This window comes from Cyanistes caeruleus, unplaced genomic scaffold (assembly GCF_971803275.1).
Source record: "Cyanistes caeruleus unplaced genomic scaffold, bCyaCae1.hap1.1 HAP1_SCAFFOLD_65, whole genome shotgun sequence".
NCBI classification, from domain to species: domain Eukaryota; kingdom Metazoa; phylum Chordata; class Aves; order Passeriformes; family Paridae; genus Cyanistes; species Cyanistes caeruleus.
In genome coordinates, this window is record NW_028255884.1 from 1,444,186 (window position 1) to 1,471,623 (window position 27,438).

General features: G+C 52.0%; 1 protein-coding gene and 1 pseudogene across 1 annotated transcript; one reads left to right on the forward strand and one right to left on the reverse strand.

The window, feature by feature from the left end:
- LOC147647139 (uncharacterized) overlaps positions 1-27,438 on the reverse strand; it is a 178,333-nt pseudogene that overhangs the window by 17,146 nt on the left and 133,749 nt on the right.
- On the forward strand, positions 11,249-26,566 carry LOC111942118 (uncharacterized). Its single transcript, XM_086872511.1, has 5 exons — positions 11,249-11,374; positions 18,233-18,389; positions 19,636-19,789; positions 24,451-24,529; positions 24,716-26,566. Exons 4-5 carry the CDS (start codon positions 24,478-24,480, stop codon positions 25,720-25,722), a joined length of 1,059 nt encoding a protein of 352 aa, XP_086728637.1. The 5' UTR covers positions 11,249-11,374; positions 18,233-18,389; positions 19,636-19,789; positions 24,451-24,477; the 3' UTR covers positions 25,723-26,566.

The following is a 27,438-nucleotide window of genomic DNA, read 5'->3' on the forward strand; positions in this document are numbered from 1 at the left end:
GGGCACTGCTGGGGCAGCGCTGACGCCTCAGGGCAGGGCCTGGGGGCTCCAGGCTCCTTGCCCAGGCTCTCTCAAGAACACGGCCAGGCCAAAGCTCAGCACAGAAAACCCCCGTGAGCAGCCCCAGGCTGGCTGTGGGCAGGCTGGGGGCAAACAGCATGGCTGGGGCTCTGCAAGGTCCCTGGGGGAGACGGGAAGGAGCAGCAGAGCAGGGGCTGATCCATCCCCACTGTGCTGGACACCCCAGGGCAGCGTCCCAGAGCGTCCTCATGGAGCTGCCAACAACATCCCCCCTGTGCATCCCTGGCCTCTCCCCCAGCTCAGAGAGGTGCTGCATCCTTGCAGGCACATGTCATGAATAAAATCTCTCAAGAAATCCACCCCGGATGAAATACTGTGTTTAGTTATGTACAGTTAATGTTCTTATCCCATTTGTAAACCTTGTACCCCTTGTTTACTCTGATGGTTATTAGTAATGTTAATTACTTACCAGTTTCTGAAGTGTTTTAAAGGTTCTTATGAGACATTCCTGTACCCTTTCCCCTTACTTCCCTGCTACCTTGTAACAGAGCTGCTCCCATGGGGGCTAAATCCAACTAACAAAAGCAACCCATTAGAAAGGTATGCCACAGAACCAGGCAACTCCCATGGTCCCTGTGCCACACTAGAACAAAGAAACTCCCAGGAAGCTGTGTAACCGAGTAATATGCAAACTAAGGCATGCAGGACACCAAAACAATAAGCTAACAGAGGAATAAAAGGACAAGAAAACTTATTCAAGCAAGCTATGATGCAAGATCATCTCCCTGCATCACCTAAACCTGCTTAGAAACCATCTTCCTGCATCACCATGAGCTAAAGAGGACTGGAAAGGACTGACAGCCCTAGACAGCAAACCAGGACGACAGGTCCCTGGCTACTCTCATGAGGATGGAAGCCCCAGCTCTGCAGTGTGTGCTGCAAAGCTGAATTGTGTCTCCTCCTTGGAGCTGACAGTGTGGGAATGGCCGTGATGCAAACAACCCCTCGGGCCCCCCCCCACCCCAAGAGCTGAATCCTAATAAAGGCATCAAACAGGAGTTTTGTCTCCTGGCCAATTTCTTTCAATTACCGTGTGCCGCACCGGCCGTGGCCGAGGGGGCCTGGACCCACCCGGAGCTCCTCCCGGAGCCCAGCGGACTCCAGCTCAGCGGGGGCCGGCAGCGGGGCACGGCTTAGGCTCGGCAAGGTGTGAGCAGCCGTGGTCCGGCCCAGCCTCAGCCGGGGTCCCGCAGCCTCCCGTCCCCACCCGGTCACTGCTGGGGCCAGCCCGGCCCCGCCAGGCCGAGCCTGTGCGATTCAGCCCTTCTGGGACACAGGGCCAGAAAGACTTCAGCCCTGAAGCAGCAGGCTTTGAGTTCAAGCCTTGGGAAGCACTTGCCAAAGGCTTGATGGCAATTCATACGTTCATCAAGTCACCCCACTGAAAGTTATGTTTCTAGAATCTTCCCGTGTCTCTCCCCCGATTGGTTGCAATTTGTCGCAGTATTTTGCATCTTTCTAACCCCAGTCTGTGTCTGGACCCATGCCCTCAGACTGCGCCCTCACACCTCCCCTAGATATTGTTGTGTCTGCCCCAAGGCCTGGTCTTTGCACTTTGCTCCTGTGCTGCGCAGGCTTTATGGGCCTCATCCCTACTTGATTTTCCTATTCCAGTTGGTTTTGGGGACTCCAGTGAACCCGCTCCTTTAATTTCCTCCTCGGTTGCCCGGGTGTCAGGGGACCCTGAAGCTTTAAGGATTGTTGCGGCCACTGTCAGCACGACTGCAAGGGCCGCAGTGCAGCGGGGCCCGGCCCGACCGGCAGCCGGGTACCTCCTCAAAGGTGGAAGCAAGAGAGAGATTTCCCTGGCTTGCCTGTCTGCAAAATGTCAATCTCACCGAGGTGGATCCAGCTTTTTAAATGCTTTAATAGGTAGTCAGTTCCCACAGCTAGCCAGCTCTTGGATTTTGCTTGGCACAGGGGCAGCTCTCGCTTAGCAGCTCCTCTCAGGAAAATCATTTCCATGGGGGGCTTCTTCCCTGCTCACCAAATAGCAATTCATGCAAAAGCAGCACAAACTGTTCTTCCTGTCCTCCTATCTTTGCCAGAGAATGCCTTTCAAAGGGATAATAATTGGGAGCGAGGGGGTTTACATTTTCCATTGCAAAGGAGCCTCCTGCCTCCCCTAGCAGGCCCCTGTCTTTCAAACGAAGACACACACGGTCTCCTTTTGCACCTTCACTTGGCCCCAGCCACTCCTGATCATTTGAAGGAGCGGCTCAGAAGAAGGGGCTGCAATCCCCAAGGCCTGGGCTGCTCCAGGCCGCTCCTGGTGCCTTGGGCTGTTGAAGGGGTGTGGGGTGGCCTTTGTGACACAGGCACAGGGTGCCTGGGTGGCCTTTGTAACACAGGCACGGGGTGCCGGGGTGGCCTTTGTGACACAGGCATGGGGTGCCGGGGTGTCCTTTGTGACACAGGCACGGGGTGCCAGGGCCTGTGGTGACGCGGGACCTTGCGGTGCCCAAAGTCCATTGTGACATGGCAAAGCCCCGCCCCGGCTGGGGGGTATATAAAGGGCTTGTGGGGCCTGGGTCAGTCCCAGGACAGTGGCTGTGTCCAGGTACCTGTGTGCACCAGAGGACTGCAGGCACGGAGGAGGAGAAGGCAAAGCCCAAGTCTCAGCCCCCCAGGCCCTGGCCCGGCTCACAGAGAGCCCAGACCTTGAGGGAGCAGCAGGAGGAGGCTGAGAGGGCAAGCAGAGGGAGGAGAGGAGCCGTGGAGTCCTGCGCTGAGGAAGAGCCAGAGCTCTGCCGAGGAGAAATGAACAAGTTCCAGCAAGGGACTCCAGGGGAAGCCTGCACTGAGCCACAGCTGTCCCCAGGAGAAGCCCAGAGCTGCCAGGAGCTCTCTGAGTGGGATGAAGGCCTTGAGCAAGAGCTGGTCCAAGTATGGGGGAGCTACTGGCATTTCCGGGACTGGGATGAGTGCAGGGAGCAAGAGCCCTCCCCAGTTGTCTCCGAGTGGGGCGAGTGCAGGGAGCAGGAGCCGTGGCAGGCGGACAGCGATCACTGTCAGGAATTCTCAGATTGGGAAGAATCTCCTGAGCAGCGGCTGTCCCCAGGAGAAGGCACGAGCCGCCGGGCACTCTTGGACTGGGAAGCTTGCCGCAAGCAAGAGCTGTGCCAGGATGGCCAGGAGGTGACTGGAGGCAAAGCACAAAGGAAATCCTCCAGGTCCAGCTGGGATGATGACAGTGATGGAGAGCTGGCTCAGGACAGCAGGGAATACTGCGACATCCTGTGCAGCCAGCTCAAGGCCTGGCAGCGGGAGGACGATGACTGGGATGAGGTGAGCGTCCTGGAGCTGCACGAGGAAGGAGAAGAGGCCAGGCAGCAGAGACTGGCAGATTTAGCCCGAGAGGGAATCCTGCTGCCTGTCCCTCGAGAAGCTTGGGTGGAGTGCCAGGAGCCCGAGCTGTGCCTGCAAGAGCAACTCTGTGCTGGGCCTGGCCCTCTGGCAGCCCAAGCCACGGTGGAAGATGTCTCTTCTCCTGGGCAACCGCTTCCCCACAGGAAAGGCCGCTCGCTCTTGAGGCAGGGGCTGCAGGCGCTGCGGGCGCTGTGGGGGCTGCAGGGGCTGTTCCGCTGCCCCTGCCTGGCGGCACAGCCACAGGATCAGCGCCCGCTGCCAGCAGCGCCGGGCTGCAGATGGCGGCTGCCCCGCGGCCTGCCCGGCGCCCCGAGGGAGCCGCACGGGCTGCCCTGGCCTGCGCTGGCCCTGTGGGCCGAGTCGGCCCCGGCCGCTCTGCGGCACCCCCGGGGCGGCTCCCCGAGGGCACACGGCAGCCCAAAGCGGCACCCAAAGGGGGACCCTCGCTGCCGGGGCTCAGCGCCGCATCCCGGCCCATCGTCCGGCCGGGAAGGCACCTGGAAAGTCATCGGCTCCCAGCTGCAGCCTGGCACCGCCAGTGGCACCCCTGCACCGGGTCCCCGAGGGCCACAGCCACACGGCTCTTGGCCCTTTGCAGGGACACTGGCTCCAGCTCCTCCCTGCTGGACTCCAAGGCCATTTCCTCTCCTCAGGAAAGGACTCCGTGCTGATCCTGGGGCACTTTGGCCATGAGGAATGGACACAGACAGGAGGTGTTGCTCCCAGGACACGACGGCGGCCTGCTGGACTGCAACACACACAATTCTAACAAAAGAAAAGAAAGTTGTGTTTAGGAAGTAGTAGTAGGAAAGAAAAAAAACCCCAAACCCACCTCCCCCCCAACGAAAACCTGCATAAGACCCTCCAGAAACCAAAAAATGATAAAGAATAAGAATAGGAATATTAGGAAGAAGAGGTAGAAGCTGAAGTAGATGAAGACGTAGTAGTAGTTAAAACATGGAAAATTAAGAATAAGAATAAAATGTTGGAGTCTGGAATACAGAGTGTGTGCCCTTGTTTCTGATACTTAGTTGTAAGATCCAGGTATAAGTTCCCCCAGGCAGGTCAGGTCCCTGGGTGCTGCCCCTGGCCCAGATAGTTTTCAGATGGGAAAAACTATCAGAAGTAATGTTTTAGAAGACAAAATGTCTTCCCTGCTGACAGCACCATAAGGAATAGCTGCAGGGCAGAGTTTTAAAAACAGAGGTTGTCTTGACCTCTCTACAGCCTTGCATGGTGCTCAGCATGATAGATCAGGGGAAAAAATATTATAGTGGTGTGGTAGCAGCCTCAGGGAGACAAAGAGTTACATTATCCCACCCCAAACCCCTTGAGAAGGGCGGCCCAGGAGTTCTGATTGGGTTTGAGTCCCTGAGGGGTTCTCCCTTGCTGTGCTTCTACTGGTCCCTGACCCTGAACTCCACCCTCAAAAGTGGAAACCCTTGAGAGTTCTGTCCCTCAAAAACCCCTGCTGTGCCTCTGTTCAGGGCTCTCTGTTCTGGACCTGACTTTGTTCCCATGCTGAATAAATGGTTTCATGAACTGGGAGCCCGTCTCGGTTGGTGTTTGATGCTGGTCCCCAGAATCCTGCTGCTTCCCTGGACGAGATCCTGAGGTTGCTGACTGCAACATATGGTGAGAGATTGCGTGGCATCCAGTGAAGCAAGAGAACAGCAGGACCCGGCTCCATGGACACCTCGTAAGTCACCGGCTGATGGCTTGAGAGCCAGCGAGAACCCGCCTAAGAAATGAGGACTCGAGAGTACCTGGCAGGAAGGCTGGGTTGGGAGTGCCTCGGGCATGGGGACGAAAAGGGCTTACGGAGGTGTGGGAGCCGAGACCAGATGCTGGGACACCTTACATCACCCAACGAGACATATTATGGACGATTATATTAACATTATGGACGATTTTGGATGGTATGGCTCTTCTGGTGGACTGTTTTTGTCTTCTGTGAAGTTCCTTTTTTTTTTTTTTTGGTGTATACCTCCTTGTACCTTCCCCTTTCCCCTGTTCCTAAGGGCAGGACAAAGGGTGAAAAAAGCCAAGATGGCTCAGGGCTGCTGCCATCTCCCCATCACCCCGGTGTCTTTTTGCCATCCCATCCCTGTTCTGAAGGCAGGCAAGGGACGGAGAACATCCAGAGTGATGCAGGTCTGCTGCCATCTGCCCGCTGTTCCGTGTCCTCCTTCACCCCCTGTCTTTCCATATTCCCCGTTCCCGGTCCAGGAAAGTCCATCCCGGCCTCCCCCCCCATCCCAAGATGGCTCTGGCCACGCGGTCTGGGATCCCTTGTTTCCCGCCTTGCTCCTTCTTTTCCAGCCCCGAACCTTCCCTTCCCCCAGTAACTCCTGCTTCGCTCCCACCCCTTTGTTCGGTGCTCCACCCCTGGGGGCTCTGCCTTTTCCATCCTGGGCAACACCTCCTCCGGGGAGATCGAAACTGGAACTGAGCTCCCAAAGCCAGTGTTTCACCGAGATCATCTAAAGCGGCGATGCCCATATGGGAACCAGAGCCAAAACTGGAGAACGAAGAACTCTGCCCCTCGTGAGAGGAGACCTAAGAGCTGCACCCTTCCTCAAAGAGAATCCTAAACTGCAAGAGACTGAACTAAAAAACCATTATGTTTGCATTAAGTACCATCACTGTTTAATTTGCCCGGCGTGGTCCGAGATTTAAATGTTTGTTTTCAATATTGTTTTTTCTGTTTGCTTAATGTGTTTTGTTATTGAGTTTTTGTTGTCCCACAAAGCAAAGCGGGTGCTCTGTGGAGGAGGTGAGATTTTAAGGTATATGTTTGGAAACATTTTAAGCTCCTAATTAAAATAAAAAAAAAAAAAATTAAAAAAAAATAAGAAAGGAGCAGATGTGGCAGCGGCCTCAGGGGAGACAAAGAGTTACATTGTCCCACCCCAAACCCCTTGAGAAGGGCAGCCCAGGAGTTCTGATTGGGTTTGAGTCCCTTGGGGGTTCTCCCTTGCTGTGCTTCTACTGGTCCCTGACCCTGAACTCCACCCTCAAAGGTGGAAACCCTCGGGGATTCTGTCCCTCAAAACCCCCTGCTGTGCCTCTGTTCGGGGCTCTCTGTTCTGGACCTGACTTTGTTCCCATGCTGAATAAATGGTTTCATGAACGGGAGCCCGTCTCGGTTGGTGTTTGATGCTGGTCCCCAGAATCCTGCTGCTTCCCTGGATGAGATCCTGGAGTTGCGGACTGCAACAGCAGGGTATTGGATGAAATACACAAATTGACACATTGGGGGACGCAGGGTCTATGTGACCATTTCTTGAGGGAGAACATCTGCATAGGGGTTTATGATATAGCAAAGGCCATCACTCAGGGCTGTGTAACGTGTCAAAGGGTAAACCAACGAGTGATGATGAAACCCGTACCAGGGGGGAGGGAACTAGCGGAGAGACCCTTCCAAAATGTGTAAATTGATTTCACAGAAATGCCTCTAGGACAGGGATACAAACACCTGCTAGTGATCATAGATCACCTGACCCATTGGCCAGAGGCTTTTCCCACTTGGAATGAAAGAGCGAGAGTAGTAGTCAAAATACTTTTGGAACATATTGTCCCCAGGTATGGGTTAATCAATAACATAAACTCGGACCAAGGCCCCCATTTCACTGCCCGTGTTCTCCAGGAAACCACTGAAGCCCTGGGGATAAAGTGGAGGTTACACACCCCATGGCATCCCCAGAGCTCCGGTCGGGTAGAATGGATGAATAAGACCATAAAAACGACCTTAACCAAGCTGACTCTGGAGACTAAATGAGATTGGATAAAATGCCTCCCTTTGGCTTTATTACAGATAAGAACCCGACCTCGAGCAGATTTAGGGGTATCCCCCTATGAAATGTTATTTGGACTCCCCTTCCTAATTACTCCTTACAGCACTGCCCAGTATACGGAAGGGGAGGAAACCTCAAGGAGGTATTTGGAAACTGTTGTTAAAACTTTAGAAAACCTCAGGAAAAAAGGGTATCTCCCTCAAACTCCTCCCTTTGAGGTAGACACACACCATATCAACCCTGGGGATTGGGTATTGGTAAAATCTTGGGCTAACTCTCCTCTCACTCCAAAGTTTGAAGGACCCTACCAAGTTCAACTCACCACACATACGGCTGTGAGAACCCGGGAAAAAGGGTGGACACACGTGACTCGAGTTAAAGGACCAGTGGCACCACCAGATGGGGAAGTAAACTACGAAAAAGATCCCTCTAACTGGACTGTTGTCCCCAACACCAAGGACTTGAAAATAACCTTAAGAAGGAAACCCAGAGACTAAAGTCCCCAACCAGGAACTGGAATTACAACAGTTGTTGTTAAGTGTTCTCTTGGCTGCTACATTTGTGGTTAAGTGTTTCTTTAAAGTCTGTGAACTAATGTTAAAGTGTTTTCCAGTTGTGGTTAACTTGTAACTATTATTATTATTATTATTATTATTATTATTATTATTATTATTATTATTATTATAAAAAGTAAAAGAACCCCTCCCCCCCCGAATAAGGCTCCAATTTCCTAGCCAAGACTATATTCCTCCCTGGGCAGCTTTTCCCAAGACCAAAACCGACAACAGTAAAAAGGAGAAGGACAAAAAAAATAATAAAGCTGTAAGCCTTGGACCCAGACTCCCAAAAAAGTGTGAGGAAAACCCCAAGAGGCAAGACCAGGGGAAATCAAACATGGTTCCTGCTGGACTCTTGGGAGTCAAGGACTGCAGGGAGCCTAAAAGGATCATCACAAGGCTCATGGTAGGTCTGGTGATAGCAATGCACCTCACCAATGCCATGGGGACAGACTCTTGCATGAAATGTTATTATCCCTTGTATGATGGGGAAAATCTAGGGTCCCTGGTAAGGGTCCACACAAACTTGAGTCCTTCTTGTTACAACAAATCACAATTAGAAGAATGCCAAGAAAACGGAAAAACATATTGGATTACCAGAAATATGGCCACTTTTAGAGAATGTCTTTTGGGAGACTGTCCCATGAGGGATACTTGGCTGTGCTTTGAAAAGAACGAACCAGTAAAAGGTGAACCTGATGTGGTAAAGGAGAAAAGAGCGGACATGAGCGTGGGAAATGAAGAATGGGAAAATTTGAGTGGGAAGAACCTGTTCATTGATTCAGTTGAAAAGGAAGGAATCAAGCAAGGAATTAAATATAACTGATTGTTGGGTATGTGGGAGTACTAAAATGTCTGATATTTGGCCCTGGGAGGGAATTAGCTTGAAACCTTGAGAAATTCTAAGCATAAAATGAACTGGGGAAGGCCAAAGCACACCAGGGTATAGGAGAAGGGAAAAATGGGAATTAAAGGCTAAGGTAATTGGGGAAGACTGTATTCTACAAACTGGAAAAAGATATAGAACCCTGGTGGGGCGGATGGCATGCAAAAGATATCTTATAACAAAGAATCTAGGAACTAAATGGGTTCCCCCAGGAGCCCAACCTAAGATATTGATCCTTAGAGAAGAGGGAAAAAGGGTGCATTCATCACAAAGGATATAACCTTTATGAATGTGCAGAAAAAGAGATCAATCCCTTCTGGGGAATTAGAAGCCTATCAAAGCATTGGGAGTACCCCTATGAAGACAGGGAGGGTTTTTGGGAAGCCCCAGATGATTTCTTTTGGATCTGCGGGGATGCAGCTTATACACATCTACCAGGAGACTGGTCAGGTAGCTGCACGATTGGGGTGATAAAGCCAGCTTTCTTCCTGCTCCCAAAAGAGATTGGCTCAGAGCTTGGAGTACCACTATATGACAACCTAAAGAGGCCCCTAAAAAGGAAGAAGAGGAGTGTAATAAGCACAGGAGGGACCCAGAATTGGAAAGGAAGAGTCTGGACCCTGGAGGAAATAATAAGAACTTATGGGCCAGCGACCTGGGCCCAGGATGGGTCCTGGGGATATAGGACCCCAATATACATGTTAAATAGAATAATCAGGCTCCAAGCTGTAATTGAAATAACATCAAACAAAACAGCCCTGGCTCTTGATCATATAAGTGACCACCTCTCCCAGACCTGATGTACCTGGTGTACCAACTCCGACTGGCAGTAGATTACCTTCTCGCTGATGAGGGGGGAATCTGTGGGAAGTTCAACACCTCTGAATGCTGCCTAGAAATAGATGATAAAAGTGAAGTAATCTGGAACATTTCTAAAGAGATCAGAAAATTCTCCTACTTGGGGAACCAAGAATGGATGCCGATCCTGAATACTGATTGGTGGGATAGTTTCTGGTCCTTTAAGGGCTGGTGGAAAAAGGTGGCATTCATTGGTATAGCGGGACTAGCAGGACTGTTATTTCTTCCCTGCGTCATCCCATCTATGATCAGAACAATTACCTCAGTAATACAGTCTAGCAGCACGATCTACAACTCGTTAGAAATAACCCAAGAGAAGGGAAAAACTAAGATCCTAATGTTAGAAAGTTCAGAGCTGAAAGAAGCAAAAAGGGTATATGACCAATACCAAAGAATAAAGAAGTTTCACTACCAGGAGCCTGAAACAACAAATTGACGCAGGCTGATGCCTGGTCAAATTAAAAGAGGGGAGATATTGTTATAAATAAAAATCCCAATGTTCAAATTATATGTTCATGTTTCAATCCCAGTTTGGGTCCCTGGATAAGGGGTTTTGGTGTTGTAAGTCCCAAAAGGGTTCACTGTTAAGGAGTTCATATTTGTTTCATTTCTTCTTGGTGTTGCAAGCCCTAAAAGGGCCCACTGTCAAGAAGTTTGTACTTGTTTTATCCTTGCATTTGTATCCCCATCCTTTACCCCCTCCCAACCCATCGGGTAATTTAGCCACTGCTACCCAGGATAAACTTCCCCATTTCCCATAAAGACTTGCACATGGGTGCATATTAAAATCATATTACCACCTGGGAGTAAAGACAGCCCTGGACAACGAGCCACGCTCAGGGAACATCTGGAGGACCCCACTGTGGAGGCAGCGGGGACCTGGGGAGACTGGGTGTGCCAATCCCAGTCCAGCAAGCTGGTTGCCATGACCTGGGCAGGACTTGAGAGGGAAGACACCCCTAGACCTTTGAGCCTAAGACAGAGTCTCTGGGTGATCCTGGCGAGGATAGAGGCTCCAGTCCTGCTGACAGTGGATGATGACAGGCCTGCGTGATCCTCCTCCTCCACATCGACCACAGGGAGCAGCGGCGGCGTGCACCCCGAGCCCGCACCTCTAGGCCCAGTTCTCTCTAATAAAGGCTTGTTAAAGGGAGCAGAAGGTCTCCTGGCCCTTTAATTCACCGCACCTGCAGTGCCGGGGTAGGAGGCACAGCTGGGAGGAGGGAGTGGTGGGGGGAAGCTGGTTTTAGGGGTATTAATTTACTTCTCATGATCCTGCTCTGAGTTTTCTGCCAGAAATCTCTCTCCTCCCCCACTCATCCACAGGGATTTGGGGCAGTTTTCCCTTTTTGGGGGAAATCCGAGCGATGTTCCTAATTAGCGCTGGGAGAAGTGAGGCTCCAGGGCTTCCCGCTGAGCCGGAGCCACCGAACACCCAGGGCAGGGAAAGGCGGGCTGGGAGCTGCGGAGAACTTTGTTTGTGTTCGGAGCTCAATGGCGGCTCGGGCCGGGCCCGTTCCAGGCCTGTTCCTCATCTCCGCCCCTCCCCTCACACAGCCCGGGGGGCCCTGAGAGCGCGGGGCGGGGCTGTGCCGTGTGCAGAGCCGCCGCTGGCTGCGATTGGCTGCTGCTGCCGTCACTCGTGGCTCTGGCGCGTGCTGATTGGGCAGAGCGGGGACAAGCCCGGCCCCGCTGTCGCCCCCAGGGCGGCCGTGGGGCAGGAGAGCCGCCATTGCCGGAGCGTCTGTGCGGGCCCGGCAGCGGCGGCAGCGGCCGGAGCCCGGTGAGGCGGCGGCGGAGCTCGGAGGCGGCCCCAGCCATCGCAGGTGGGAGCCGCGCTCGGTTCTGCGGGGGCTCGGGGCTCGCTGCGGGCCCGGGAGGGGGCGGCGGGGGGCTGTGGCGGGTGGCTTGTGCCGTGGCCGGCCCGTGTTGGCCCTGGCGTGAGGGCGCTGCGGGAGCGGCTGCCCGCGGTCTCCTTCCCGCTGGGGCCTCGGCAGGAGCCGGTGCCGGAGCAGCGCTGGCTCGTCCCGCTTCGTGTCGGTAGCCCGGAGGTGGCTGCGCTGTGCCCGGGGCTGGGCGGGAAAATTCCCGGCGCCAGAGGTTTGTGTGGCCAAAGGAGCCCGAGGAGCGGTGTGAGAGTGACTTTATTGCTGCCCAAAGGGAGAGGCCGTGGGGCATTTGCCGTGCGCTCTCCCCAGCTGCTGGAGGACGCGGCCTCGTTTTTGTCCTGATTTTCCCGGCCGCGTGTCCCTGTCCCTTTCCCCACTGGCGGAGGTGCTTGGAAGGTTCAGACTTCCCCATCTGCCTCCTGCATGTCCCGGTTAATATGTACCCACCACTTTTGTATAATATCCGATATTGATGGCTCTGTTAAGTCTTTGTTCTTCTGGAAGTTCAGGAATTTAGCGGGGACTTTGTCAGAGCAGCGGTCCTTGTCAATTAGTAACATTTTCTGAAACTGATGCTTTCTCCCATTGCTTCCGTATGTGCAAGTCCCTGGCCCTATCTGCAAGCAGATGAGATTCACTCATTTGGTCTGTTTTTTCTTCCTGAGTGTTCTTTGATTTTGGGATTGCTCTCAGTGCCCTCATTCGCTGTCCTTTTGTAGCCGTTTGTGGCTCAGGAGGCCTGGCTGCCCCCTGCATCCCCTTGCTCAGTTGCTGAATGAGCTGCACTCAGCAAGGTGCCGTGCATGGTGAAAAGATGAGAGTTGCTGTAGAACATAAGAGGAGAAACTGCATTTGTTTAACCCATGGTCTGCCAGGGAACCACAAAAAAGTTGCCCATGCCCATCCTTTCCACATTTGGACCAGTACATGAGCTCTTTTCTTACATCCTTGTTATCTGTTTCTCCGCTTTTCCTCTGTGATGTATTTGCCAACAGCAGTTTGAGTCATTTAACTTTGCACAAACTCTGCCTCCTTTTCCTGCTAAAAGATAATCTGACCCCATCCCATGGTGAAATGTTGTGTTCCTCATCTGAGTGGATTGGTTGGGAAGAAAGTCAGGAACTGGAGCTGTCTGGTTGGGTATTATTTTGAGGACATCATGTAATCTAATTATACCATGGAAATGATAAATTAGTTCTCTGGCTCCTGATATGAATTTTTTAGGGTTCCCATGGCCTGGCCCATGGTGTTGCAGGATTTGTTCTGGTGGCTGTTCATATTTTCCCCATTTTTGGGTATTCCCTCCAGCCAGGGCTGCATCAATTTTTGGCTTTTCTCTAATTTAATCAGCACATACTTGGATTCCCAACTGATTTCCTTGAACTTGGGGTAGCAAAAAACCCCCAGTGCTCTAATTCACCCTATATAACATAGAAAGTGAGAGCACAAGTTCAGGTGGGGACTGGGATGATTTCCGCCCATTTTTTATAGTGAAGTTTTCACAACTATCTCCATTTGCCATTTTCCTTTTCAGCTTAACCAATTTCTGCTGCAGAGTCAGATATCCTCACCATGGGCTCTGCCTTTAGCTGTGCAAATTCTGCCTGTGCCCCCAGGCAGAGCTTGGGCTGAGGGGCAGAGGAATTCAGCCCAATTCCTCCCCCGGCAGGAACACCCTGGTACATTGTCCAGGCTTTGCCCCAGAGGTGTTAATTTGCATTTCTAAAGCTCCTCTGCTGGCTGCCTGGAATGAAGCTTCTCTTCCAGGGCAGCCATGGGATGACTCACATGGAGGGCTCCCTCCCCCATCTGCTGTTTCTTTGTTGTTTTTTTTAAACAATTTTCTATTAACTGTTTACCTTTTAAAGGGTATCCTTTCAAACTGTTCTACTTTTCAAAACGCAGCTTAAAGGTGAACATGGAAAAACCCATACCATAATGTTGCCATCCCTAAGAGCCACGCACAAACATAAAAACAAAAATTAGAAAGAAATCAAGTATTTTCTTTTTCTTCTCTTCTGACTAAAAACTGATTCTCACACCCCTGGCCCAAACAGAACTGACAACAGAAAAGTAGAATTATTACGAAAAATTCTTCTAATGGTGTAATCCTTTCACTGAAACTGTGAAAAGTAAAAACTCTCTCTATCTTTTTTTAAATGTAAAAAAACATTTATTTCTCTAATGTCATTAGAGAAATAAAGCATTACTTGATTCTGAACAGAATCATTTCAACCACACATAGTCTGCATGTGCAGAGAAAATCATTCCATGACATGTGAGTTTTACTAGATCTTTCCTAAACTTTATACAGTCTGAACCCATAGAAATCCATTGGTTTAGTGTTCATTGTTTCCAAGTTGTGGAGCCCTTAGTGTTTGGTTTCCTGTTGCACCCGGATTTCTGTGTCTCTGATGTGAATTAGGTCTGCACTCCTGGATTTCCTGCTCAGCCTTTTCCAGACCAGGTGTCTCCAGCTGTGCCAGGGCAGTGTCTGGGGTAGATGTTGGTTGATGTTTGCTGCTGGGCCTTGATGTTTTGTTGATGGTCGTTGTCTTTGTGGGAATTTTTTGGGTTCTTCCCAGTCAATTGAGATGTTAAGCTCATCTCTGCTGAGTGGTGGAACATCCCTTTAAAAAATCCTTGGAAATTCCTTTCCCCAAGGCAAATGCAAACCAAGCCTGACTGGAGAAATCAAATTAAAAATAATTTTACACTCGGTATATTTTCATATACTCTAATCCCAGCCAGCCCAGAGTGTGAGTGTAATTGAGAGCCAGAGTGGAATTCTCCCGGTGCCTTCCCCAGCAGCTGTGGCGAGGGCAGGCACAGAAAGCCCTGAAGCTCCAGCAGTGCCAGCCAGGATTGTCCCGCAGGGGCTGGAGATGCCAAAGGAGGGTGCCCAGGCCGAGGATTTCAGCAGAGGATCTGTGGGCAGGCCCAGGGGCTTCCCCCGCTGGGGAGCCCTGGCTGCTGCTGCCTTGCCTTCAGTGCAGGCTCAGGGGCGGCTCCCATCCTCCTGCTGCAGCCGGGAAATCCAAATCTGCGGGGCTGCAGAGCCCTTGAGCCGAGGCTGAGGGGTCCCCCCGTGTTCAGCTGTGCTGGGGCTGTTTCTGTGCTCAGGGACACTTGGAATGGGCCGTGCCACTTGGCCACCAGAGCTGCTTCTTTCCACTGCTTCGGCAGGACCCGATGTCCTGCTTGGGTGTGTCACAGTAGAGATGGACAATGACACCTGTTTCTTCTTCCACCATTGCCAAAGCTTTATTGCACACAGCTTATATTTACATGGTTATCAGAAGGCACCGTGCTTAATTCCAGTTGGTTGGGAACTCAGTTCACTGGTTGGTAATGGTGAGTGTACACGTCAGTCCAAACTTTTCTCTCTAACAATGTTTTCATACTTTTTCTACTGATTCCCATGGGACAGATCCCTTGTTACTACAGGTGCACTTGTTTTTCTCCCCAAGAATAGCTTGTTATGTTAACAAACTTTCCATTCTCAAGATGTTTTTGCCTGGGAACTTATCAGGCCAGCTGCTACCTACACGAAGCCCACGTAACAAGTCCTAAACCATGATTTTCCAAGTCCTTTCTTTTGTAAGGTTTTACCTTTATGTGACAGGGTGTTGTGGACAGCAAAGTCCAAAGGTGGGTGTGTCTCAAATCTCTCCCAGCCCGGGTCTGGATCTCTCTCAATTCAATGCAGGCATGGGTTTCTCCCCAGCCCCCTCTCCAGGCTGTTCAAACAGGAGGCTGGGTTAAACCCTTCCCCTGTCCTCAATTCTAAATCCTCCTGTGCCACTGAACAAGTTTCATACTGCAGTCACCGAGCTCTGCTCATCCATTTAGGGGCTCTGTTGGGGTACGTGGGAGAAGGTGAGGAGGGGTCCCCGGGGGTCGTGTCCCCCCCTGGGAGCGCCTGTGACTCCCCCATGTCCCCCCCATGCCGAGCTCACCCCCTTTTGTCTCTGCCAGAGCTCCTGACCCAGCTCCTGCTGTGCCTTGGGAGGGGCTTTGGGAGCCCCCCTGGGACCCCCTTGGATCCCCATTCCTGGGCCCTGGGACCCCCCCGCATCTCCTTCCCCAGCTCCGGGACCCCCTGCACCCCCTTCTCCTGCACCAACAGCGCCCTGCACCCCCTTTCCCGGGGGTCCTCCCCTGGCAGCCCCTGGATCCCCCGGTTCCGTCAGCCCGGGGACCCCCGGAGCCCCATTCCCGGCCATCCCGGGGCACCGCACCCCCAGGCCTCCCTTTCCAGGGAAAGCCGAGCTGGGCACGGGGCTCTCCAGCCGCTCTGGCATTTCTGATCACCCAAAGGAGAGGGAGAGAGCAGCAGAGAGAGAGAAGGAGATTGGGAATCGGGGCTCGGGCTCCCAGCGCCCGCTCCTGCTCCGCCGGGGCTGGGGAGCCGCAGCCGCAGGAAAAATGGGATCCGCGGATGCCGGGGCTTCCCCCGCTTTGGGCCGAAACCGGCGGGTTCCAGGCAGAGTTTGGGCGCAGGGCCCGGGAGTTCAGCCCAGTTTGTCCCGGGGGTCCCGCAGTGCGCGGCCGAGGAGGGTCCCGGGGGATCCCGGGAGGGGATCCAGGGGAATTCCCTGGAATTGCCCCGTCTCCTCCCCCCGCGCTCCCTCGGGCACTTTCGCTCCCGCCTTGGCCGCCCTGCGCCGCCGGGATCTGCCCGGCGACCGGTGACGTCACTGCAGCCTCGGGCTGCCACTGGCGGGCAGCAAAGAGCGGCGCCAATGGCGGGGCCAGCGGGGAGCTGCAGATGCTGCAGCAGCGGCACAGCCAGAGCGGGGCTGAGCGGGGGGAGCCGGGGCTGGGGGATCTGTGGGGCTGCGATGGCAACTGTGGCACCGCCATGGGGATCCCTGCGATCCAGGCTGAGGGATTAACAAATTCCCTGGCTCACAGCTGCAGGGAATGTCTCCGGAAATATGTCAGATATGGGCGGGAGGCGCTGGAGTGTAAAGGTGGGGAGGGCAGAATTCCCATGGGAATATGGGAATGGGAATGTGGGATTTCGGTAGGCAAAATTTGGGAATGTGGGAATTCCCATGGAAATTCCATGGATGGATCTCAGACATCATCCCATTCCCACGGGACCTCCATGGATGGATCCCGCTGCTGTCCCATTCCCATGGGAATTCTGTGGATGGATCTCACTGCCATGCCATTCCCATGGAATTCCATGGGCAGATCTCCCCATCCCACTGCCATGAGAGCCCCAATCCGGTTCCCCTCCAAACCCATCCTGGGGGTTGCCCTGTTCCTTGCCCTCCCCACCCCCCACAAGACTCCTGGGGGTCTCCCCCAGGACCCATCCAGCCCCCCTAAACTCTTCCTGGGTCCCCTCTCATCCCCCGATAACTGGAATTCCTGGAAGTCCCCCCGTATCCCCTCCCCCAGGACTTTGGGGGTCCCACCTGACCTGTCCGTGCACCCCAGATTTCTTCCACAGCCCCCCTGTGATGGTGGAGGGTGGGGGCCGAGTGCTGGTGCCCCCCTGCCTGCAGCAGATCCAGCGGTGAGGGCAGTTCGGGGGGTCCCTCAGCATTTGGGGTCCCTGGGATTTAGGGTGACCCCCCGGGCCCCCCAGGATCTCCCTGAACACGCTGACGCTGCCCGTGGGCAGTGAGAAGGTTCAAACCCAGCACAGGGTCCCCAGCACTGCCACCCGCATTGCCCAGGTACCCCCAAACCTGCCGAGAACCCCCAAACCCCCCGGGACACCCCAACCTCTTTTGGATCTTAAACACAGACCAGGATGCTCCAAAAACTCCCAAAAAACTGCAAAACTCCATACAGACATTGAGAAGGTTCATACCTGGCATGGGGTCCCCATCTCCATCACCAGCAGGTTCCCCAAAACAGCCTTGAGATCCCCAATTTCATCCCCGGGATCGCCCAAATTCCCCCATCGGGACCCCTGTAAACCCCCTTGAGAACCCCCCAAAAATCACCGTGGCCCCAAAACCACCCAGAACTTCCAAAAACCGCCCAGGAACCCCTCACCAAGGTTTATACCCAGCATGAGGACCCCATCATCTCCATCGGCATCACCCAGGTACCCCTAAACCCCTCACGGGACCCCCAACCCCTCCCGGGCTCCACTGCCGGAACCAACGGGAGCGGTGTTGCCCTTTTAAGAGGAGTTACAGTGGGACCCGACAACACCGGGGGCCCTTAAAGCGGCCATGGTAGAGAGAACCCCCAAAATCCACCCTGGGGGACAAAACATCCCCTACAGGGGCTTGGGGTGGGGACACCCCTAAAAATGTCACTTAAAGCCGTCATGATCCCCCCTCAAAAGGGGCTTGTGGGGCTGCGGCCGCACAAACACCCTAAAATGGGGAGGAAAAAACACCCCTGTAGTGGTGGGATCCCCCAAAAAAAACCTGAAAAAGAGAAAAACTCCTCTTGAGAGGGGCCTGAAGACCCTGAAAGGCCCTGGAAGAGGGACAAGATCCCCTCCTGTGCTGGGGCCTCCCCGAGCCGGGAACTCTCCCGTTCCTGCACTCGGGGGAGCCCCGAACGACGGCGGCTCCTGGGCTGAGCCCCCCTCAGCCGGGGCTGCGGGGGGAACTGGGGGGGCTGGGACGGGGCTTGGGGCTCCTGGGGTGAACTGGGGGACCCTCAGTGCTCCCACCTCCCCCTGTTCCCCTGTCCCGCCCCGTTCCCATTGTTCCCCCAAAGCTCCGCTGCCCCCAGCTCGGTTTGGGGGGGACCCAGCCCTTTCCCATCGTGTCCCGGCCCGGCCCCGCTCACCCGAGGGCTCCGAACCACGCCCAGGGACAGAGGAGGGACAGAGGAGGAGGAAGAGGAGGGACAGAGGAGGAGGAAGAGGAGGAGCAGGAGGAAGAGCTGGAGCAGGCAGAGGAGGCTCCACCTGCGCTCCCCGCTCTCTGCATCTGCAGCTCCTTCGGGACCATCGCCCCCCATCCCGCAGGTGCCCGGGGAGGGGGAGCTCGCCCCAAATCCCCCGGGGCTCCCTGGCTTTGGGGTTTTTGGGGGGGATGTTTGGGGATGGCAGGGCTCCAGAGCCGAGCCGCAGATGCCCCTCGGGGGCACCCCGGGGGTCCCCGGGAGGTGTTTTTGGGGGGTCCCGGTGGCGGTGGCGGCAGAGCCCCGGCAAAGGGGCCGGGGGGATGCGGGTCCGGCATGGCCGGGAAAGGGGTTCGGGGCTCCCGGTGCCGGCAGTGGCTGCTCCCAGCATTGCCCAGTTGTTCCCGCCTTGTGGCTCCAGTTTCCTCTGTGCCCCACGATAAGCCATATCACTCCCAGTCATTCCCTATTAGAGTACAATTTGTCTCCACTTTATCCCATTTTTCCACATTTTTGTCCAGTTTTCCCCCATTTTTTCCTTATTTTTGCTTTATTTTTTCTAATTTTTATCCCATTTTCATACCATTTTCCCCCATTTTTATCCTATTTTTTATTTTTCCCCAATTTTTTCCACACTTTTTTCTTTTTTTCCTCCATTTCTCCCGTTTTTATCTCATTTTCCTCATTTTTTCCCATTTTTTCTGATTTTTTTTCCTGTTTTTCCTCCATTTTTACTCAAATTGTTCCCCACGTTTTCCTATTTTTTCCCATTTTTTCCCCTTTTTAATCTATTTTTTTTCCATTTCCCAATTTTACCTTAATTTTGCTCCATTTCCCCCAGTTTTTTCCCCATGTTCTCTCCTATTTTCCCCATTTTCTTCCATTTTCCCCCATTTTTGCCTCATCTTTACCATTTTTATTCCGATTTTTATCCCAGTTTTCCCTATTTTTCCCCCTATTTTTATCCAGGTTTTATCTCAATTTTCCACAATTTTATCCCCATTTTCTTCCATTTCTTTCTCCCATTTTTCCCAATTTTTCCTCCATTTCCATCCCATTTTTCCCTATTTTTATCCCACTTTGGGTCGATTTTCCCCCATTTTTTCTCCCATTTTTCTTTCCCCCATTTTTCTCTAGTTTTCCCCAACTTTTCCCCTTTTTTTCTCCATTTCCATCCTATTTTTCCACATTTCCCCCTATCTTCCCCATTTAATTATCCCAAAAATTAATATTTTGGAGGGGGGAAAAATTGAAATTTTGGGGGCGGGGGGGGGGAGAATAGAAATTATGGCAGGAAAAAAGGGTGTTTTGGAGGCAAAACTCCATGAATTTGAATCACAACTTTCCCATGATTTTTCCATAATTTCCAGCCGGAAGGAGGTGTGGGATTCATCTGAACACTGTGGAAGCTGGAAGAGGACCAGGCCATCAACCTTCCCAAAAATCTGGACCAGCTCATCCGCAATTCTAGCTTTCCCCGCTTCCTGCATTCCCTGGTCTGGAAATTCTTCTACCACCTCCCAAGTAGGCAATTCCCAAAATTCCATGGAAAAATGGGATAGGGGGATTTCATCCTGGTTTTTTCCTGATTTTTCCCATTTTTTCCTAGTTTTTTTCCCCATTTTTTCCTGCTTTTTCCAGATTATTTTCGTCTTTCTTTTCCTCGCTTTGTCCATGATTTTCCTCATTTTTTCCTGGTATTTTCCCAATTTTTTTTCCTCTTTTTTTCCCATTTTTTCCTGATTTTTTTCCTGTTTTCTTTAATTTTTCTGCATTTTTCCCACTTTTTCTAGTTTTTCCAGTTTTTCCTGAATTCCCCTATTTTTTTCTTGATTCTTCCCTCCTTTTTCCCCCAATTTTTCCTGTTTTTCCCAGTTTCTTCTCTATGTTTCCTGATTTCCCCCTAATTTTTCCTAGTTTCCCCTGATTTTTCCCAATTTTTTCCCTGATTTTCCCCCAATTTTTTTCATTAATTTTTTTCTGATTTTTTCTCAGATTTTTTCCAGATTTTCTTTTTTTTTTTCTCTTCCTGATTTTTCCCTCATTTTTCACAATTTTCCCCCCCGTTTTTTTCCCCACTTTTTCCTGATTTTTTTTTCTGATTTTTCCCAATTTTTCTCCATTTCTTCCTGATTTTTCCTGATTTTTGCCTGTTCATTTCCTTAATATTTCCTGGCTTTTTCCCATTTTTTTCCCATTTTACAAGGTTTTCTCCCCACTTTATTTCATCATTTTACCCTGATTTTTTTCCTTGATTTTCCCCTTTTTTTTCCTGGTCTTCTTCCTCTTTTTTTTTTCTTGATTTTTCCCTGTTTTTTCCCCAGTTTTCCCCCCTTATTCTTTTCCTGGTTTTCCCTCTTTTTTTCGCAGTTTTTTTCCTGCTTATTCCCCAATTTTTTCACAATTTTCCCGAGATTTTTCCCGGTATTTCCTTAAATGTTTACTGATTTTTCCTGATTTTTTCCATGTTTCTTTCCCCTCTCTTTTCTTGATTTTTCCCAATTTTATCTCAATTTTTTTCCTGATTTCCCCCATTTTTTCCTTCTTTTTCCTGATTTTTTCCTGATTTTTTCCTCTTTCTTATTCTGAATTTTTTTTGCAATTATTTTCTGAATTTTTTCTCAAACTATTCCTTGATTTTTGCAGTTTTTCACATTTTTTTCCCAGATTTTTCCCTTTTCCTTTCCCAAATTTTTCCGGTTTTCCCCAATTCTTTCCTGATTTTTTATGGTTTTTTTCTGATTTTTTCCAGATTTTTTTTCCCTTTTCCTAATTTTCCCCTGATTTTTCTTTTTTTTTATGGTTTTTTTTTACAATTTTTTCCCAGTCATTTTTCTGATTTTTTTGCAATGTTTTCTCAAATATTTCAGTTTTTTTCTTGACTTTTCCAATATTTTTCCCAATTTTTTCCTGGTTTTTCACAGGGTCTTTTTGTCTTTCTTTTTCTGATATGTTCCCTCATTTTTCACAATTTTTCCCAATTTTTTTCATGCCTTTCCCATTTTCTCCTGATTTTTCCCTCTTCTTTTCCAAAATTTTATCTAGCTTTATCTCAATTTCTTCTCAAATTTCCCTTAATTTTCCTTGATTATTCCTGGGGTTTTTCCCAAATTTTTCCCATTTTTTCCAGATTTTATTCCTCTTTCTTTTCTGGTTGTTTCCCGATTTTTCTGAGTTCTTTCCCAGTTTTTTTCCTGATTTTCCAAAGTTCTTTTCAATTTTTCCTGGTTTTTCATTATTTTTCCTTCTTTTCCTATTTTCATTTTTTTTTCCCCATTTTTTCTATTTTTTTCCCAGATTTTTCCCATTTTCTCCTTGTGTGTCCTCTTTTTTTTTTTTCCCCAAAGTTTTTCCTGTTTTTCCCCAATTTTTTGCCAAATTTTCCCGTTTTTCCTGATTTTTTTCCTCTTTTTTTTTTTTTTTTAATTTCACCCTGATATTTTTCTGGTTTTTCCCTGATTTTTCCCTTCTATTTTCCTTGAATTTATTCTGGGTTTTTTTTCCATTTTTTCCCCAGTTTTCCAGTTTCCTTCACTCTGCCAGTATCATCCCAGTAACACCCAGTCTGATCCCAGTCACTCCCAGTCTAATCCCAGTCACTCCCAGTATGAGGCCAGTCACCCTCAGTGGGATCCCAGTCTCAGCCAGCAGGGACCCAGCTGCTCCCACTGTGATCCCAGTATGATCCCAGTTGAGTGTGATCCCAGAATAGTTGTAATTCTTCCCAGTTCCTACCAGTATGATCCCAGTTGTCCCTGGAATAGTCCCAGTCCATCTCAGCATGGTTCCACTCACTCCCAGTTTCTCCCAGTGTGGTTCCAGCTGTTCCCAGTATGGTCACAGTCACTCCCAGTATATCCCAGTTGCCCCTGTAAGGTTTTAGTTACCTCAGAATGATCCCAGTCTTTCCCAGTGGCTCCCAGTTCCTCCCAGTATGATCCCAGCTGTGGTCTCAATCCCCTCAACATGGTTCCAGTACCTTCCAGTTGATCCCAGTTGCTCCCAATGTGTCCACATTTTCCTCCCAGCATGGGCCCAGTAGCTCCCAGTAACCCCCAGTCGGGTTCCATTCACACCCACTGTAATCCCAGTGGTTCCCAGTGCTATCCCTGTAGGAGCCATTGTCACTCCCAGTATGGTTCCAGTCACTTCCAGGATGATCCCAGTCACTCCCACTACAATCTCAGCCACTCCCAGTATGAGCTGTTGTGCCAGCCACCCCCAGTATGGTTCCAGTCACTCCCAGATACTCCCAGGATGATTCCAGTCATGGCCAGAGTGACTCCCTGTCACTCCCAGGATGGGCCCAGTTGCTCCCAGTCACCTCCAGTATGGTTCCAGTCCCAGCCAGCCCCTTTTCAGTCACTCCCAGTATGATCCCAGCTAGTTCCTGTAGGATCCCAGTATGACCCCAGCATGGGCACAGCTGCTCCCAGGATTATCCAGTGTGCTTCCAGTTGCTCCCATTTACTTGCACTGTGGTTTCAGTCTCTCCCAGTCTATCCCAGTTGCTCCTAGTCACTCCTTGGGTGCTTCCAATGTGATCCCAGCTGCTCCTAGTCAGTCCCAGTCACCCTGAGTGCAGTCCCAGTTGCTGCCAGTATGGTCCCAGTCTTGCCCAGCATGGCCCTGCTGCTCCCACTGTGATCCCAGTAGGACCTCAGCATGGTTCCAGTCACTCCCTGTTCCTCTCTGTGTGATCCCAGTTGCACCCAGTTTAATCCCAGTATAGTTGCAGTCCCTCCCCAGATGATCCCAGACCCTCCCAGCATGGTTGCAGTCATGCCCAGTTGCCCCTGGTGCAGACCCAGTCAATCCCAGTTGTTCCCAGTTGTCCCCAGCATGGTTCCCATTGTTCCCAGCGTGATTTCAATTTCCCCAGGACGGTCACAGACATTCCCAGTATATCCCATGTGCCCTCAGCATGCTTGTGCTCATTCCCAAGGATTCCCAGTTGCCCCAGTAAGGTTCCAGTTACCCCAGTCCAAACCAGTCCCTGCCAGTGCTGCCACTCCTGGGATCCCCCAGCCCTCTCTGTGTTCCCCCCTCCCACATCTCCCCAGAGGAGCCCCAAGGGCTGGCAGTCCCCAGCCAGGGTCCCCAGCCAGCCCCAGGTTGGATCTGCAGCCCCCAATTTTCCCAGTTTCCCTCTCCTTTTCCCCGGGCCGGGTTCCCCCCGTCCCCAGCGGTTGGGAGCAGCGGAGAGCCCCGCGCTGCCCATCCCGACCTGTCCCGGCTCCATCCCCGCTCCTGCCGTGGGCTGTGAGGGGTTTGGGAACGGGGCACCGAGGGTGTCACTGCTCCTGGGGGAAGAGGAGGAGGGATGGAAGAGGAGGGATGAAGAAGGAGAGGGAGAAGGGATGGGAGTAGGAGCACGAGGTGGGGTTAGGGAGGAGGCGGATGAGGAGGGATGGAAGAGGAGAGACAAAGGAAGATCATAGAAAGGAGGAGGAAGCACGAGGTTGAGCACTCCCTGAATTCACAGCCCCCCAACCGTGGGATCATCACCCCCCATCCCAGAAATGACAGGAGAGGGGGAGCTTGGCCCAGATAACCTGGAGGGTTCCTGGGTTGGGTTTTTTCGTAGGTGATGTTTGAAGAATGAAGAACTAAAAAGCTGAGTGGAAAATGCCCCTTGGGGGGACACTGGGAGGTCCTGGTGGCGGCTGCTGGCAGAAGCAGCCTGGAGGAGCAGAGCCCTGTGTCCCCCAGGACCCCAAATTTGGGATCCCTGAGAGGGGGAGAGCTGTGATTCACAGGACCCTCAACAGCCTGGAGAGGGGCAGGGGGGATTCCTTGGACCATCTGCATCCCCAAGCAGAGAATAAGGGGACAAGGGACCCTGGGACCCCAAAAACCTCCAGCATCCCTAAATGTTGAGACAGAAATGGGAGAAACTTTTTGGATTCCTGGCCTTCTCAAAAGAGTGGGCAGGGCAGGGACCAAGTAGACTGGGGACCCCCAGGGCAAGCGTGACCCCCAGCAGCTGGGACAGGGGGGAACCCATGAACAGCAAAGGGGAGAGACCAGAGATGGGAAAGTCCTGGGGGGCATTTTCAGAGCTGAATATTGGTGTTTGGGAGGTTTATATGGGCACCAGATGGCTGGTGACTTCTAGAGATGGACTTGGGCAGGAGGAACCTCCTAACCCAGTGTGCTCATGAATTGTATTTTCCCCAAACCAGGATTTCCCATTCCCAAACCTAGACTGGATGGAGAAGCAGGCTGTGAGGAAGAGGAAGATGTCCCAGGACACCCAGGCAGGTGAGGAGGAAGTCAGTGCCCCTTTCCCCCTCTCTCCTGCTCCATCTCCCAGCCCAGCCTGGCCCCCGGCTGCAGGACAACCCCGCTGCCGACGCCGTCCTGCCGGGGACGCACTGGGGGGATCTCCTTGCCCTTCCCTCTGGCACGGAGGCAAATCCCATCCTCTCCTTGTCCTTCCTCCCCCAGACAAGGAGCTGAGGATGGAGAGCAGGGAGGACAAATCCCCACGGCAGAACCTCATGGAAGAGGCCACTGTGAGCAGCTCCACGGTGCAGGAATCCAACGGGGAGGAAAATCCCCAGAGATCCCACAGGAGGAGGGGCTCCAAACCCAGCCCAGGGTGCTCTGAGGAGGAAAGACCCACCCTGTGCCGGGAAGGCGGCCGGAGATCCAGCCAGGGCTCTGAGCTGGTGGTCCATGAGCAGCTTCAGGATAGGGAGAAGCCTTACAAGTGCTTGGAGTGTGGGAAGAGCTTCAGCCAGAGCAACAGCCTGATCTGCCACCAGATGATCCACACTGGGGAATGGCCCTACAAGTGTGGGCAATGTGGGAAGGGCGTCAGCTGCAACTCCCAACTCATCCATCACCAGCGCATCCACACTGGGGAGAGGCCCTACGAGTGTCCTGAGTGTGGGAAGAGGTTTCAGACCAGCTTCACTCTCCTCGTGCACCAGCGAATTCACACAGATGAGAGGCCCTTCCGCTGCCCTGACTGTGGGGAGGGCTTCAAGCACAACTCCAACCTCATCAGGCACCGGCGCATCCACACTGGGGAGAGGCCCTACGAGTGTGGGGAATGTGGGAAGAGCTTCAGCCACAGCAACAGCCTGATCCTCCACCAGAGGATCCACACTGGGGAACGTCCCTATGAGTGTGGGGAATGTGAGATGACCTTCAGATGGAGGTACCAACTGACCCTCCACCAGATGATCCACACTGGGGAGAGGCCCTACGAGTGCTCCGAGTGTGGGAAGAGGTTTCAGACCAGCTCCACTCTCCTCGTGCACCAGCGGATTCACACGGATGAGAGGCCCTTCCGCTGCCCCGACTGCAGGAAGGGCTTCAAGCACAACTCCACCCTCATCAGGCACCGGCGCATCCACACTGGGGAGAGGCCCTATGAGTGTCCCCAGTGTGGGAAGAGCTTCTCCAGGAGCTCTGCCTTGACCCAACACCAACAGAGGCACCGGTAAGGGAAGCCCTGTGAGTGCCCCAAGTGCAAGAAGAGCTTCGTGCGCTTCCCTGGCTCCATCCCCCATCAGAGGACCCACGTTGGGCAGAGCCCTGATGACCCACATTCCCAGTGATCTGTGTTGGGAACACACTGGGCTGGTGGTCATTTTATTTTGGTTCTATCTTTTGATTCATTTTCATCCCTTTAAAACAGACAAAACTGGGGTAAAAGTCTGCAAATTCATCAAAGGCATCTAAAGCCTCACTTTCTACTGCTTTAAGGGAATCTGGGATTAAAAGAGATACTTGGGAGGACTTGGGGATTGTGGTGCTATCTGTTGTAGTTTTCATTTCTTGTCACTCAAAGAGATGAGAGGGTTCAATCTGTCACCTCAAAAGCACTCAATGCCACTGAATTCTACTCATTCCCACCCAGAATTCCTGGATTCTACAGCCCCTCAGGGTGTGTTGCCTTAAGTTTTAGCTTTCATCTTTCATATTCTGCACTGCCTGGGTTTACAGTTTGGAACTTCCTATTAAGTGTTAGTGAGCTCTCTTCACAGAGTAGGTAGACAAAACAATTCCTTTTCTAGCTTGATACCAAGGACAGTCGTTAGAAGTTTCAGGCCCAGAAGCATGAAGAAGGGTGGACTGAAGAGAGAAAACAAGAAGGATGGGACTTCATCATCTGAAGCTGTCATTGGACAGTGAACAGATTGCAATATCCAGATGGACCTAAACTTCTAAAAATGTGAGACTTGTCCATTTTTCTGACCATTTTTGGTCCATCTTGGGTGTAGGCCTGGCTCTTGTACTGCCCAAGGTGTATTTAAATTCTTTTAATAAACTTCATTCTTAACTCTGTCCAGCCTCTGTTCTAGGTCAGCCTTCTGAAGGCATCAGATGGAATGGGGTTGGAAGGGGATTGGGTGAAGTGGGATGCAGATCAGGAGGGGTGAGATGGGCATTGGGTGGGGCAGGATGGGTGGGATGGAGTTTGGGAGGTGTGAAATGCAGGAAATAGAGCTTGGGAGGGGGGTCTTGATGTCCAGCAGGGATGGGATGGGTTGGGGTTGGGATTGGGGAGGTGGGGTGGGGTCTGCAATGAGACAGCCAAAGTTTGGGGATGATGAATGGAGGGGAAACCCGTTAGTGAGTTTTGGATATTTGGATGTTCCCAAAGAGATTTTAATGTATCTCACATTTCTAAGGAGGTTTTGGGGCACTCCCCAGCTCTTTGGGGGTTCCTGAGAGCAGCTCCATGGAGCCCCATTGCCAGGGCTGGTTGCCATGGGCTCAAGCTCAGAGCTGTAGCCAGAGTGCGTTGCCTCAGCGCTGGAGAGCAGAGAAATGATGAATGGCCCCAGACATCTCCAGGGTGTGTTTGGGGGCAGAGCAAGTTCTGCCTGTGTGGGGCGGTCACTGCCCCAGCCCAGCCACTGCAGCCTCTGCTCCAGCCCCAAAGTGGCTGCCAAGCCCCTGGCACCCCAAAAACCCCAGCTGGGAGAGGGAGCAGAGCAGGTGAGGCTGTGACACGGGTGTGACACTGACCTGTGCCACGGCCCTGGAGCTCACAGCAGCTGAGATGGTGCTGGATCCAAGGCTGACTGTGGATCTCTGTCCCTCTCTTTTCTCCTGACTTCCAGTTTTCAAAATCTGGATAGCTTGAAGTTGGATGGGTTGGACGAGTTGGCTCAGTCTGTGCTTAGTGAAGTGATTTCCTCTAATTGCATGCA

Excerpts from the sequence above, each read along its gene's own strand:
- LOC111942118 (XM_086872511.1), top strand. The coding sequence starts at position 24,478 with ATGGAGAAGCAGGCTGTGAGGAAGAGGAAGATGTCCCAGGACACCCAG. Across the intron at positions 24,530-24,715 it reads GTCCCAGGACACCCAGGCAG|ACAAGGAGCTGAGGATGGAG; the intron begins GTGAGGAGGAAG and ends TTCCTCCCCCAG.